We start from the raw sequence: 15,054 nt of genomic DNA, 5'->3' as shown, positions 1-15,054 counted from the left end.
TCCTTCCTTCCCTCCTTCCCTCCATCTTTTTAATGATCCGGCCCACATGAGATCACATCGTCCTGTATGTGGCCCTTTAATGAAAATGAGTTTGACACCTCTGCCTTAGAGTCTCTTTTGTGGCTCTTTTCCACTACACAGTTCCAGCTCGACTGGACTCAGTTTTCTCTGCGTCTCCACTAGGGATAGTCTCTGGTACCTACTACTTTTTTAGTATCTGCTCTGCTGAGGCTCCAAGTGAGCCGAGCCGATACTAAAATGTGACATCATCAGACTGCCGGTCACTGATTGGTCAGAAGAGTTGTCGCTGGAAGAGTCATGAGCCGTCCCACACAAGAATCAAACCCGACAGCGTTACAGCGATTCGGTTTCTCTTCTCTTTGCTTTGTGTGTGACAGAAAGACACATACAGCAGCAGGATGGAAGGGAGGAAGGACAGAGGGAAGGAAGGAAGGAAGGACAGAGGGAAGGAAGGAAGGAAGGAAGGAAGGACAGAGGGAAGGAAGGAAGGAAGGAAGGAAGGGAAGAGAGATGGACAGGAAGGAAGGAAGAAAGGGAGCAAGGATAGATGGAAGGAAGAGATGACAAGAAGGAAGGAAGGGAGGAAGGAAGGGAAGACAGATGGAAGGAAGCAAGAAAGGGAGAAAGGATAGATGGAAGGAAGAGACAACAGGAAGGAAGGAAGGGTGGAGACAGAAAGCCTCATACAGCAGCAAGTACACCACTGCCTCCATGTCCTCCATTGTTTATGTGTTTGTGTCGTGTATAAAACGAAGTCACAGCAGTTTCGCGGAGCCGTTGCTATGACGACCCCGCTCACGTTGAATAGGAACCTTTTTGTAATGGAAAAGGTCCTTCCTTCCTTCCTTCCTTCTAGTGGTCCGGCCCACATGAGATCAGATTGAGCTGTGTATGGCCCTGTTCTAAAGGTTATGGACCAACAATTTGATCATTTTAAAGTTGTTTTTTCATCACTGATTTTACTGAATAATTATTTATGAATTCAGTCAAACCTGGAGTGTGTTTCTCTCTCGTCATCCGATCCGGTGTCATCCTGTTTTTTTTCCAGGTGAAGAGTGTGAACCTGTCGGAGGGCGAGCAGCTGTCCATCAGAGGCGTAGACTCACGAGGTTCCCTGCTGGTCCTGGCCAATCAGACTCTGCTGGTCGAGGGTCAGGTGATCCGCAGTCCCACCAACACTCTGTCCGTCTACTACTGCTCCACGCTGGAGGGAAGCATGGGCATCTTCCAGCTGCACTATCAGAGTGAGCGGACACACACATTACATGACTCAGATATAAATATGCATGTATATAATATATCATAGACTGTATAAAAGAAATGGACGTAACATCCGTGACGTCACCCATTGGTTTGTGGACTGCTGCTCGGAAGCCAATAGTTTCTAATCTAGGCAGCGCCATCTTGAAAATTTCAGGTGCATGCTGGGAAAAATAAAAACACGGATTCTACTTATATGGGCATGAGGCGGAGCCATGGGCGGAGCGGGGAGGTTGCTATGGTTACGAGGGCTGGATCTCAAGGACATTGGGCAATCAACCTGTCAATCAGGACGTAGCCACGCCCTAATGCATACCCTGCTTTATCGTCACATATAAAATCAGGGAGGCCAAAATGTCCCAAATGAACATCATACTGCATTGAAGAAGGCTTTAAACTAGCGATTGAGACCATAAACACATTTTGAAAACGTTTACTGAGGTTAGAAATCAAGTGAGAAGTTGGTGAATTCTCCATTGACTTGTATAGAGACGGTCGCCCCCTGGTGGCCTTTTGATAGAATGCAGCTCTAAGTTACTTCCGCGTTGGCTTCATTTCAGAGGACCAGAACTCCCCGCCTGGTTAATATAAACATGCTACATACACATAAGGCCTGCTTGTGCATTGCATACATGCTAATTACATCATCAAAAATCTTCTAATCTAATCACTTAGCACGGTGATTGAATCTGTCGTGTGAATTAGCCGATTAGAGCTTTGATTAATTGGCTCTCATCTCATTAAGAGGCTGTATAGAGTGTGTGTGTGTGTGTTGCCTGTGTGTGTGTGTGTGTGTGTGTGTGTGTGTGTTGTGCAGTTGGCAGCCTGTAATGGATATGACAAGAACTGAAAGGGAAGGAAGCATCAGAGTGTTAAGACCCACCTGTGCCATTAATCACAGCCATCTAATCCTTTTACATCAACAGCAGGCTGGAGAATAAAACACTGAGATTAAAACGTCTTAGCAGGAAGATACGCTCGTAAAAATAAAGCTTCAGGAGAATTTAAAAAAACCACAAAGATATCATAAATAAGCTTGAAATATTATCAGTATTAAGATTCTTCAATTGACGTGTATCTACGGCAGGGGTGTCAAACATGCGGCCCGTGGGCCAGAACCGGCCCGCTGAGGGGTGCAATCCGGCCCACTTTCCTTCCTGTGTTCTTTTCCTTCCTTCCATCTGTCCTTCCTCCCTTTCTTCCATCTGTCCTTCCTACCTTTCTTCCATCTGTCCTTCCTTCCTTCCTTCTGTCCTTCCTCTCTTTCTTCCTTCTGTCCTTCCTCTGTTTCTTCCTTCCTTCCTTTCTTCCTTCTGTCCTTCCTCCGTTTCTTCCTTCCTTCCTTCCTTCCTTCTGTCCTTCCTCCCTTTCTTCCTTCTGTCCTTCCTCTGTTTCTTTCTTCCTTCCTTCCTTCCTTCCATCTGTCCTTCCTTCCTTCCTTCTGTCCTTCCTCCCTTTCTTCCATTTGTCATTCCTTCCTTCTGTCCTTCCTCCCTTTCTTCCATTTGTCCTTCCTCCCTTTCTTCCTTCTGTCCTTACTACCTTTCTTCTCTCCTTCCTTTTGCCTGTCTTTCCTTCCTCCGTTTCTTCCTTCCTTCCATCTGTCCTTCCTCCGTTTCTTCCTTCCTTCCTTCCATCTGTCCTTCCTACCTTTCTTCCATCTGTCCTTCCTCCCTTTCTTCCATCTGTCCTTCCTCCCTTTCTTCCATCTGTCCTTCCTCCCTTTCTTCCATTTGTCCTTCCTCCCTTTCTTCCATCTGTCCTTCCTCCGTGTCTTCCTTTTATATTTTATAAATGACTTAACATTCAAGGATAATTTAGCAGTCACGGTGAAGGAGAGAGAAGGATCAGAATAACAAAATTTATAAATTATTATAAATTATACAAATTCATAAACAATTAAAAATTAAACTTCCATGTAATTTTAAATGTTTGGCTGAAAACAGGAAGTTTTAAGGTCGTGTGCTTCGTGAATAGTAGGGTGTGAATAAGAAATAATGTTTAATACTGCTGTTCACACACATCAGTCTGTAGTTAAGCTCAAACTGAACTGAACAAGAAGAAAGACACATTGTTGAGTTGAGATTGAAATCCTTCCTCCCTCCTTCCTTTCCTCCCTTCGTCCTTTCCTTCCTTCATTCCTCCCTCCCTCCTTCTCTCTTTCCTATCTCCCTTCCTTCTTTCCGTTCCTTCCTTCCTTCCTTCTTCCCTCCTTCTCTCTTTCTTTCCTCACTTCCTTCTTTCCTTTCCTCCCTTCCTTCCTCCTTCCTTCCTCCCTCCTTCCTTTCCGCCATTCATCCTTTCTTTTCTTTTCTTTTCTTTTCTTTTCTTTTCTTCCTTTCCTTCCTTCCTTCCTTCCTTCCCTCCCTCCTTCCTTCCCTCCCTCCTTCCTTCCTCCCTTCTTTCCCTCCCTTCTTCCTTCCTCCCTCCCTTCCTTCCTTCCTCCCTTCCTCTCTTCTTTCCCTCCCTTCTTCCTTCCTTCCTTCTTCCTTTCATCCCTTCGTCCTTTCCCTCCCTCCTTCCTTCCTCCCTTCTTTCCCTCCCTTCTTCCTTCCTCCCTCCCTTCCTTCCTTCCTCCCTTCCTCTCTTCTTTCCCTCCCTTCTTCCTTCCTTCCTTCTTCCTTTCATCCCTTCGTCCTTTCCTTCCTTCCTTCCCTCCCTCCTTCCCTCCCTCCTTCATTCCTCACTTCTTTCCCCCCCTTCCTTCCTTCCTTCCTGTGTGTCGCTGTGGTTAATGTCTAGTTTACTTGATTAGAACTATGTAAAGATCATGGTTTGGGTTAAAATCAAGTTCTCAAATCCCTTATAAATATGCAACCTTTGCTGTCATGGCAACAGTGAACACCACCATTAACTGACATGAGCTAGATTAAGTCGATTAGAGTTTCTAAATGTCAGTTTAGATTATTTTTCGATTAATTGCCCAGCCCTAGTCTTAACGTCCTAAAATGAAATGGAAACTGCTCATAGTGATCATATTGTACTATGAGTGTGTATATGTGTGTGTGTGTGTGTGTGTGTGTGTGTGTGTGTGTGTGTGTGTGTGTGTGTGTGTGTGTGTGTGTCATGTAATAATAATTATCATTATAGCCATTTTTTCTTTTTCTTTATTTCTCATGCAGATTAACTTCTAACTGACATGTGTAAATGTATTAAACGGATATTAACCCTTTATAGGACACTCATTGAAAGGAAGGGAGGAAGGAAGGGAGGATTGAGGAAAGAAAGGAAGGAAGGACAGAGGAAAGAAGGAAGGAAAGAAGGTAAGGGGGAGGAAAGAAAGAGAGAAGGAGGAAAGGAAGAAAGAAGGAAGGAAGGAAGAAGAAAGGGGGATGGAGGAAGGAAAGAAGGACGGGAGGAGAGAAGGAGGGAGGGAGGAAGAACAGATGGAAGGAAGGAAGGAAAGGAAGAAGAAAGGGGGATGGAGGAAGGAAAGAAGGAAGGGAGGAGAGAAGGAGGGAGGGAGGAAGAACAGATGAAGGAAGGAAGGACGGAGGAAGGAAGGAAAGAAGGAAGGGAGGAGAGAAGGAGGGAGGGAGGAAGGACAGATGGAAGGAAGGAAGGAAGGAAGGAAGGAGGAAATAAGGAACGAGGAAGGGAGAAAGGAAAAGAGGAAAGGAAGAAAGAAGGCAGGGAGGAAGGAAAGGGAGGAAGAAAGAAGGAAGGAAAGGAAGAAGAAAGGGGGATGGAGGAAGGAAAGAAGGAAGGGAGGAGAGAAGGAGGGAGGGAGGAAGAACAGATGGAAGGAAGGAAGGAAGGAGGAAGGGAGGAGAGAAGGAGGGAGGGAGGAAGGACAGATAGAAGGAAGGAAGGAAGGAGGAAATAAGGAACGAGGAAGGGAGAAAGGAAAAGAGGAAAGGAAGAAAGAAGGCAGGGAGGAAGGAAAGGGAGGAAGTAAAGAAGGAAGGAAAGGAGGAAGGATATTTTGGAATATTTACAGAAGTTACCAAATATAATTTTTTGCCCAATAAAGAGTTAAAGTAATAAAACGGACAGCTTCACTATTTGCTAAATTTTACCATTTGTTTCAAACTCTTGTGGTTTCACTGCTGCATTTCGTTGGCTCATTTTTTTCCTGGCACTTTGTCATCAGCCTGGAGGAGACTAAAGAGGAAATGACTTTTTTTATTCAGCCGTGATTTGAGTGAGCAGTAGAAGCAGCAGCAGCAGCAGCCTCAGGTAACCAGCTGGAACCGGCCGGTTACTGAGAGGCAATAATGGAGCTGCAGCCGCTAAGAAGTCTACACATCACACACGTATCACATGAAGAAGAAAGGGAGCAAGGATATAAGGAAGAAAGGGAGCAAGGATAGAAAGAAGGAAGGAAGGAAGGAAGGGAGGGAGGGAGGGAGGGAGGAAGGGAAGGATGGAAGATAGAAAGAAGGAAGGGAAGGGGGGAGCAAGGATAGATGGAAGGAAGAGACAACAAGAAGGAAGGAAGGAAGGAAGGAAGCAAGGAAGGAAAGAAGGGAAGACAGATGGAAGGAAGGAAGGAAGGAAGGAAGGAAGGAAGGAAGGAAGGAAGGGAAGACAGATGGAAGGAAAGAAGGATGAGAAGAAAGAGAATACAGGCAAGCTGGAAGGAAGGAAGAAAGGGAGCAAGGATAGATGGAAGGAAAGAAGGAAGGAAGGAAGAAAGGGAAAAAGGATAGATGGAAGGAAGAGATGACAAGAAGGAAGGAAGGAAGGATAGATGGAAGGAAGGGAGGGAAGGAAGGAATACATTTGTATGTATGAAAAATAACCCAAATTAACACTATAAGCTAATTCTTTACACAGCGTTACTATAGCGATGAGTCTTTTTTATATCCTGTGATCAATAAAAGCTGTTTTCAATAAAAACATGCAGCACCTAAACCAGAGGAGTCACACTTATTTCATTCAAGGGTCACATACAGACCAATCTGATCTCATGTGGGCCGGATCACTGAAAGGAAGGAAGGAAGGAAGGAAGGAAGGAAGGAAGGAAAAGAAGGAGGAGAAGGAAGAGAATACAGGAAGGAAAGCTGGAAGGAAGGAAGAAAGGGAGCAAGGATAGATGGAAGGAAGAGATGACAAGAAGGAAGGAAGGAAGGAAGGAAGGAAGGAAGGAAGGAAGGAAGGAAGGAAGGAAGGAAGGAAGGAAGGAAGGAAGGGAGGGGGGAAGGTAAGGAAAAGAAGGAGGAGAAGAAAGAGAATACAGGAAGGAAAGCTGGAAGGAAGGGAGCAAGGATAGATGGAAGGAAGGAAGGGAAGACGGATGGAAGGACAGAAGGAAGGAAAAGAACACAGGAAGGAAGGAAGAAAAGATAGAAGGAAGGAAGAAAGAGAGCAAGGATAGATGGAAGGAAGAGACGGCAGGAAGGAAGGAAGAAAGGAAGGAGGGAAAGGAAGACAGATGGAAGGAAGGAAGGAAGGAAGGGAGGGAGGAAGGTAGGAAGGGAAGACAGATGAAGGAATGAAGGAAGGGAGGAATGGAAGACAGATGGAAGGAAGGAAGGAAGGAAGGAAGGAAGGGAGGGAAGACAGCTGGAAGGAAGGAAGGAAGGAAGAAAGGGAGCAAGGATAGATGGAAGGAATAGACGACAGGAAGGAAGGAAGGAAGGAAGGAAGGAAGGAAGGAAGGAAGGGAAGACAGATAGAAGGAAGGAAGGAAGGGAGGAAGGAAGGAAGGGAAAGAAGGAGGGGAAGAAAGAGAATACAGGAAAGAAAGCTGGAAGAAAGAAAGGGTGCAAGGATAGATGGAAGGAATAGAAAGAAGGAAGGAAGAAAGAAAGGAAGGAAGGGAGGAAAGAAGGGAAGACATATGGAAGGAAGGAAGGGAAGACAGATGGAAGGAAGGAAGGAAGGAAGGGAAGACAGATGGAAGGATGGAAGGAAGGAAGGAAGGAAGGGAAGACAGATGGAAGGAAAGAAGACAGGAAAAAACACAGAAAAGAAGGAAGGAAGGAAGGGAAGACAGATGGAAGGAAAGAAGGAAGGAAAAGAACACAGGAAGAAAGGAAGGAAGGGAAGGAAGGAAGGAAGGAAGGAAGGAAGGAAAAGAACATAGGAAGGAAGGAAAAGAGGAAAAAGGAAAAGAGGAAAAAGGAAACTGGGCCGGATTGGACCTCTCAGCGGACCGCTCCTAGCCCTCGGGCCGCATGTTTGCCCGCCCTGACCTTAACTCTGTCTGCAGTCTTCAGGCTGAGCTGCTCCCTGCCGAAGAGGCCTCACTTTGGGGAGGTGTCGGTTCTGGACCTGCTGCCTGGAGGGACGGCCCGGTTCCACTGCCACATGGGTTACCACCTGCAGGGGGCGCCGCTGCTCACCTGCATCAACGCCTCGCTGCCGGTGTGGAGCGGCAAGGAGCCCAGCTGCAGGGGTGAGGGGGTCTTTGGGGGTCTTTGGGGGTCTTTGGGGGTTTTGGCGGGTTTTTGGGGTCTTTTTGTCATTTATTTGCATCAAATCCTTCCTTCCTTCCATCTGTCTTCCCTTCCTTCCATCTGTCTTCCCTTCCTTCCTTCCTTCCTTCCTTCCTTTTAGTGGTTCGGCCCAGTTTCCTTCGTCCTCTTTTCCTACCGTCTTTCCTTCCTTCCTTCCTTCCTTCCTTCCTTCCTTCCTTCCTTTCTGTGTTCTTTTCCTTCCTTTTTTCCTTCCATCTGTCTTCCCTTCTTTCCTTCCTTTTTCCTTCCTTCCTTCCTTCCTTCCTTCCTTCCTTCCTTCCTGTATTATTCTGTAGTATTCTCTTTCTTGTCCTCCTTCTTTTCCTTCTGCCCATCCTTCCTTTTAGTGGTTCGGCCCAGTTTCCCTCTTCCTCTTTTCCTTCCTTCTTTCCTACCATCTGTCTTCCCTTCTTTCCTTCCTTCTTCCTTCCTTCCTTCCTTCCATCTGTCTTCCCTTCCTTCCTTCCTTCCTTCCTGCCATCTCTTCCTTCCTTCCTTCCAGCTTTCCTTCCTGTATTCGCTTTCTTCTCCTCCTTCTTTTCCTTCCGCCCTTCCTTCCTGTCTTCTTTTCCGTCCTTCTTTCCTTCCATCTGCCTTCCTTCCTTCCTTCCTTCCTTCCTGTCTTCTTTTCCTTCCTCCCTTCGTTCCTTCCATCTGTCTTCCTTCCTTCGTTCCTTCCTTTGTTCCTTCATTCCTTCCTTCCTTCCTTCCTTCCTGTCTTCATTTCCTTCCTTCTTTCCTTCCATCTGCCTTCCTTCCTTCCTTCCTTCCTTCCTTCCATCTATCTTTGTGGAACCAGAACGACCCACAACAAGTTTATCTTCACAATTAAAATAAATAAAGTATGAAAGCTCCTGCTCATCAGAGTCGTGATAGAATTTGGGGGAAAAACAATCTGACTACAAACATCCTCTCGTTGTCTGTGTCTAATTGAACGTGATTATTCTCAGCAGATGTTCTCAATTATCATGGTGCAGCAATTAAATTAATTTGAGGATCGTTTTTCTAGATTCATCAGTTTATCACTCAGTCTATAAAATATAATGTGAGCCAGTCACAGTTTTCCTAAACGAGGTAACACAATTCATTATTCACGCTTTAAAAATGACTTAACCCTCCTGTTGTCCTCGAGTAAAGGAAGGAAGGGAGATAGGAGGAAGAAGGAAGGAAAGGAGGAAGGAGGAAGGAAAGGAGGAAGGAAGGAAGGATGGATGGAAGGAAGGAAGGAAGGTAGGGGGAGGAAAGAAAGAGAGAAGGAGGAAGACCCCGTCTGTTTTGACTGTTCCTTCCTTCTTCCTCCCTTCCTTCCTTCCTTCTTCCTCCCTTCCTTCCTTCCTTCCTTCCTTCTTCCTCCCTTCCTTCTTTCCTTTCCTCCCTTCCTCTCTTCCTTCTTTATTTCCTCCCTTCCTTCCTCCCTCCTTTCTTCCTTCCTTCCTCCCTCCTTTCCTTCCCTCCCTTCCTTCCTCCCTCCTGTTCTTCCTTCCTTTCTTCCTCCTTTCTTTTCGTCTTCCTTCCTCCCATCTTCCTTCCTCCCTTTCTCCCTCCTTTCCTTCTTCCTTCTTCCCTTCCTCCTTTCCTTCCTTCTTCCTTCCTCCCTCCCTTCCTGCCTCCCTTCCTTCCTTCTTCCTCCTTTCCTTCCTTCCTCCCTCCCTTCCTTCCTTCCTTGACTCGAGGACAACAGGAGGGTTAAGCTCTAGTTTAAATTCCTTTTCCTCTGAGCTCTTAAAGACTTCTTGTTTCTTTCTCTTCTGTAAAATGTAATATTCAGTTATTTATGAAGGAAAGAAGAGAGAAGAGAGAGAAGAGAGGAAAAGAAAGTTGCGTTCTCAAACACAGTGAAGTGATAAATAAGAATAATTTGACTTGACATATTTCATTTCTGTGTCGCCTTTCAAATCAGAGTAACCTCGGGCCTTTTTGTTGCATAAAAAGTTGACTGCAGCGTCTTCTTCTCTGCAGCTCTGTGTGGCGGCACAGTGAAGAATGCCACAGTGGGACGAGTGCTGTCTCCTTCCCCCCATCACGGACCCAACGCCACCCAGGACCGCTCCTGCTCCTGGTCCCTGGAGGCTCCCAAAGACCAGAGGCTGCACCTACACCTGGAGAGACTCGCCTTAGGACCCACCGACAGGTCGGACTGGATTTCACTTCTTTTAACCCTCCTGTTGTCCTCAAGTCGAGGAAGGAAGGAAGGAAAGGAGGAAGGAAGAAAGAAGGAAAGGAGGGAAGGAAGGAAAGAAGGAAGGAAGGAAGGGAGAAAGAAGGAAGGAAGAAAGAATGGAAGGAAGGAAGGAAGGAAGGAAGGAAGGAAAGATGGTAGAAATGATGGAAGGGAGGAAGAAGGAAGGGAAGGAGGGAGGGAAGGAGGAAGGGAGGAAAGGAAGGAGGTAAAGATGGAAGGGAAGAAGAAGGAAGGAAGGAAGGGAGGGAAGGCGGAATGAGGAAGGGAGGAAGAAAGAAGGAAAGGAGGGAGGAAGGAAGGGAGGAAGGATGGAAGGGAGGAAAGGAGGGAGGAAGGAAGGAAGGAAGGAAGGACGGGAGGAAGGAAGGTAGAAGGCAGGAAGGAAAAGAGGAAGGGATGAAAGTAGGGGGGAGGAAAGAAGGAAGGAGGAGAGGAGGGAGGAAAGAGAGAAGGAGGGAGGAAGGACACAAGGAAGGAAGGAAGGAAGGAAGGGAGGAAGGAAAGACGGAAGGAAGGAAGGAAGGAAAGAAGGAACAGTCAGGTTAATGTTCTGGTTTAGTTGAGTTCTGGTTCTGTTAGGTTCTGGTTTAGTTGGGTTCTGGTTTAGTTGGGTTCTGGTTCTGTTGGGTTCTGGTTTAGTTGGGTTCTGGTATGGAGCAGCGTTCCCTCTCGGAGCCAGGAGGCAGAGCAGGTTGTTCACTAATTGGAAGATTGGCAGATCGCATGTTGAAGTGTCCTTGGGCAAGATACTGAATCCCAAATTTCCCCCGAAGGCTGTGCCATCCGTGTGTGAATGAGTATTAGAAACTCCTCCTGATGAGCAGGTTGGCAGCTTGTGTGTGTGTGTGTGTGTGTGTGTGTGTGTGTGTGTGTGTGTGTGTGTGTGTGTGTGTGTGTGTGTGTGTGTGTGTGTGTGTGTGTGTGTGTGTGTGTGTGTGTGTGTGTGTGTGTGTGTGTGTGTGTGTGTGTGTGTGTGTGTATGTGTGTGAGAGAGAGAGAGAATGGGTGAATATTGGCCTGTTTTATGAAGCACTTTGAGTGGTCGGGAGACTAGAAAGGTGCTATAAGAAGGAAGGGAGAAGGAGGGAAGGAAAGGAGGGAGGGAAGAAGGAAGGAAAGGAGGCGGAAGGAAGGAATGATGGAAGGGAGGAAGAAGGAAGGAAGGAATGATGGAAGGACTGATGGAAAGGAGGAGGAAGGAAAGATGGACGGTATGAAGGAGGGAGGAAAGAAGCAAGGAAGGAAGGATGGAAGGGGGGAAGAAAGAAGGAAAGGAGGGAGGAAGGAAGGAAAAGAGGAAGGGAAGAAGGAAGGAAAGAAAGACAGAGGAAAGAAGGAAGGAATGTAGGAGGGAACGAGGGGGAAAGGAAAAGAGGAAGGGAGGAAGGTAGGGGGGAGGAAAGAAAGGAAGGAGGGAAGGGAGGGAGGAAGGAACCAACGAAGGAAGGAGAGGAAGGAAGGAAGGAAGGAAGAAAGGAAGAAAGAATCAACTTTAAAGCTGATTATATGTCAGTTATGTTTCACTACATTCTGTTGCCCTCAAAGAAAGAGAGAAGGAGGGAGGAAGGACACAAGTAAGTAAGGAAGGAAGGAAGGAAGTGGCAAATAAACAGTTAATGCAGGTTTATTACTCAGGAGTCATTGTTCCACTGAATGTATTTATTTCATCTTTTCTTTGTCGGATCAGCTTCACTCCAAACTTCTTGTTAGTTTTTTTTTGCTGAAAACAAGAGAAACAGTTTTGCCTTGTTCTGTACAGAGACATCAGAGCACTCTGACATATCTCAGAAAGGCTTTAGTTTAGTGGAACTCCAGGAAAACGTCTTGTCTTCCCGCTTTGCTACAAAAACCTCCGACAACTGTCAACAAGTTTGCTTTTGATCTGGAGGGTTTTATGAAGAACTCACATGAAGGTTACTGTGTTAGTACGACGAGGAGAAGGTTTAGTGTTTCTGTCTGTGGGGCGAGATTATGGAACAGTCTGAATCTAAAGCTCAAGGAATGTCCAAACATAATTCTTTTCCTTCCTTCTTTCCTTCTTTCCTTCCTTCCTTCCTTCCATCTGTCTTCCCTTCCTTCCTTCCTTTCTGTGTTCTTTTCCTTCCTTCTTTCCTTCCATCCGTCTTCCCTTCCTTCCTTCCTGTAATCTCTTCCTTCCATCTATCCTTGCTCCCTCCCTTCCTTCCTTCCTGTCATCTCTTCCTTCCATCTATCCTTGCTCCCTTTCTTCCTTCCTTCCAGCTTTCCTTCCTTCTTTCCTTCCTGTGTTCTTTTCCATCCTTCTTTCCTTCCATATCCCTCCCTCCCTCCCTTCCTTCCTGTACTCTGTTCCTTCCTTCCTTCCTTCCCTCCTTCTTTCCTTCCTTCTTTCCTTCCTTCCTTCCTTCCTGTCTTCTTTCCCTTCCTTCTTTCCTTCCATCTATCCTTCCTTCCTTCCTTCCTTCCTTCCTTCCTCCCAGCTTTCTTTCCTGTATTCTCTTTCTTCTCCTCCTTCTTTCCTTCCTTCCTTCCTTCCTTCCTGTCTTCTTTCCCTTCCTTCTTTCCTTCCATCTATCCTTCCTTCCATCCTTCCTTCCTTCCTTCTTGTCATCTCTTCCCTCCATCTATCCTTGCTCCCTTCCTGTATTCTCTTTCTTCTCCTCCTTCTTTTCCTTCCGTCCTTCTTTTTTTAATGATCCGGCCCACATGAGATCAAATTGTGTTGTTTGTGGCCCTTGAATGAAAATGAATTTGACACCTCTGGTATATATGAATATATGTATGTATGTATATGTAATCTAGCAATTATTTATATATTGTTAACAGTAAATATAGATGTATATATTGACATTACATATGATATATGATGTTATGAATTAGTAATTAAATTAGGAGCTAGCAAGCATTGATTTAAGAAGTAAGGGTGGGATTCAATAAGTGTTGACTTCTTCCCACTCCCTTTCCGATGTGGTTGGCAGAGCATTGCATCACGTTTTCAGTGAGAACATTGTGCTTTTGTTTTCTAATATTTAGTTTTTTCTTCTTTCACACATTCGAAAAATAAAATAATCTAATCTAAGGTTAACACTTTGACCCACTGAGTCTTTCCATCCCTGCAGGCTGGTGTTGTGGAGCGGCCTGGACGCCGGCTCGGTGGTGCTCTTCGACTCCGGTCGCGGCGGACAGATTCCCTTTGAAGGAGTGATCAGCGAGGGTCCGGCGGTAAGGATCCAGTTCATCACCGATCAGCCCAACCACAACACGGGATTCAACATCCGCTATGAAGGTATAAATCCACCGTAGATCTTAATAGCAACACAACAATATAACACGTCTTTCTAGAATGACTGTATAATCTTGTAAACAAACACAAACACTATTCCTGAGAAGATTGCAAGGCTCCGTGTTTGTGTTTACCCCGAGCGCTGCCAAGTCGATGTTGGCTGGATGGTGAGCGACTGTGCCGGTCGTCCAATGTAATCTGAGCTTTGAGAGTTTTTGGCAGTGTCAGGCTGTGGAGGGATGGACACGCTTCCAACACGTTTATCCTCATCAGTGAAGAGAAAAAGAATCATCATTGCAAATGGAAAAGAAGATTTATGGACAATGTTTGATTCCATGTTTTCAAAGCAAATGCTATGAATCATTTTGGCATCATGGATTACGGTTGAAGAATCATTTTGTTATAAATTGTTAAAGGATGAGTGCAAAAAAAAGTGTCTAAAAACAACAGTTAAATGTCCAGAAGAGCAGTGAAAGAGGTTTTTCCTCTGTGTAAGCATTCCTCCTGTTCATAGTGACTATTAAAAGATCTCCTTCAAATGTGCTTTCAGTGAAAAGTGATGGAGGACAAAATCCACAGTGTTTCCACACAGTTATTTAAAAGTAGATGATCAGCTTCTATTGAGCTTCAGTGAGTGAGTTAGTCATATCAAGTGATATCTGACACATTTACAGTCTTTTTAACATCAGATTCCCTCTTAGTGTTTCCTGTTGAGCTGTGGTGGAAGTATAGTAACAAAAAGACTTCAGTATGTCACACTACTACTACTACTACAGTCTACAGTTAGCCAGTTAGCTGAATTAGCCGCCGAGCTAGCCGCTGAGTTCGCAGCAGAAAGCTCTCAGACTTAGCGTCCCTGTTTCTGGTAGAGGTGGTGAATTTGATTGACAGGTGACACTTGGTAGGTGGCGGGGTTTCAACGTTTGGGAGCAGAGAAAGAGGCTGATTTTTACACAACTTTGAAGCCTAATTTTGTGGTACTAAAAACACTGTAATGACGAAACATAGAAGATGAAGATTTGACTAATTTCGACGACTGAAGCTTCATATTAGCTTAAGATAAACTACACTGAAGGAGGACTGTGGATCTAGTCCTCCATCACTTCCATCATAAGTGCATTATGAAGGGATCTTCTAATGGTCAGTATGAACAGGAGGAACTATTAAAGCAAGAAAAACACACTTTATGTTCATTTGAGTTCCTAACTGTTGACTTGAACAATTGTTAAAGCATCCATTACATGTCCTGAGCCTTTCTGTCCCTCCCTCCCATGTCTCCTTTCCCTCTACAGCATTTGAGCGTGGTCACTGCTACGAGCCGTACCTCCAGAATGGAAACTTCACAACCTCTGACCCGTTGTATGGGGTCGGAGCTGTGGTCCAGTTCACCTGCGACCCGGGCCACGCTCTAGAACAAGGCCCGCCGGTCATCGAGTGCATCAGCGCGAGGGATCCGTACTGGAATGACACGGAGCCGCTATGCAAAGGTAAAAAAATGAGGACAGGAAGCAGAGATGATAGACTGTGGCTCAGGTGGCAGAGCAGGTCGTCTACTAATCAGATGATTGCTGGTGCCAAAATACTGAACCCCACATTGCTCCAGAAGACTGTGCCACAGCTGTGTGAGTGTGTATGTGAATGAGTATTAGACACCCCTGATAGCAGGTGGCACTTTGGCAGCCGCTACTATCAGTCTGCCTCTTAAGAAGTCATTTATTGGAGCTTGCATGAAGCCCAATGCCAGTTTCTCATGTTTGTTCAATGCTTTAAGAGTTGCAGTGTCATTAAAGGAATAGTTCAATATTTTGGGAAGAGCCAGCAGCTGATTAGCTTATCTTAACATAAATATTAGAAACAGGGGTAAGAGTTAGTCTAGTTCTTTCCAAATATAACAAATCCATCTACCAGCACCTCTAAACTACTAA

General features: G+C 45.5%; 1 protein-coding gene across 1 annotated transcript in view; it reads left to right on the top strand.

Moving 5' to 3' along the window:
• LOC128379912 (seizure 6-like protein) overlaps positions 1–15,054 on the top strand; it is a 47,411-nt gene that overhangs the window by 7,631 nt on the left and 24,726 nt on the right. The window contains 5 exon segments of the mRNA XM_053339551.1: positions 1,070–1,265; positions 7,439–7,624; positions 9,645–9,816; positions 12,966–13,132; positions 14,422–14,616. Of these exon segments, the coding sequence (XP_053195526.1) occupies positions 1,070–1,265; positions 7,439–7,624; positions 9,645–9,816; positions 12,966–13,132; positions 14,422–14,616 (916 nt within the window).

The sequence above is a fragment of the Scomber japonicus genome, chromosome 19 (assembly GCF_027409825.1).
Source record: "Scomber japonicus isolate fScoJap1 chromosome 19, fScoJap1.pri, whole genome shotgun sequence".
NCBI lineage: Eukaryota > Metazoa > Chordata > Actinopteri > Scombriformes > Scombridae > Scomber > Scomber japonicus.
The sequence above is the reverse complement of the archived record's forward strand: the minus strand, read 5'-3'. Positions and strand labels throughout refer to the sequence as shown.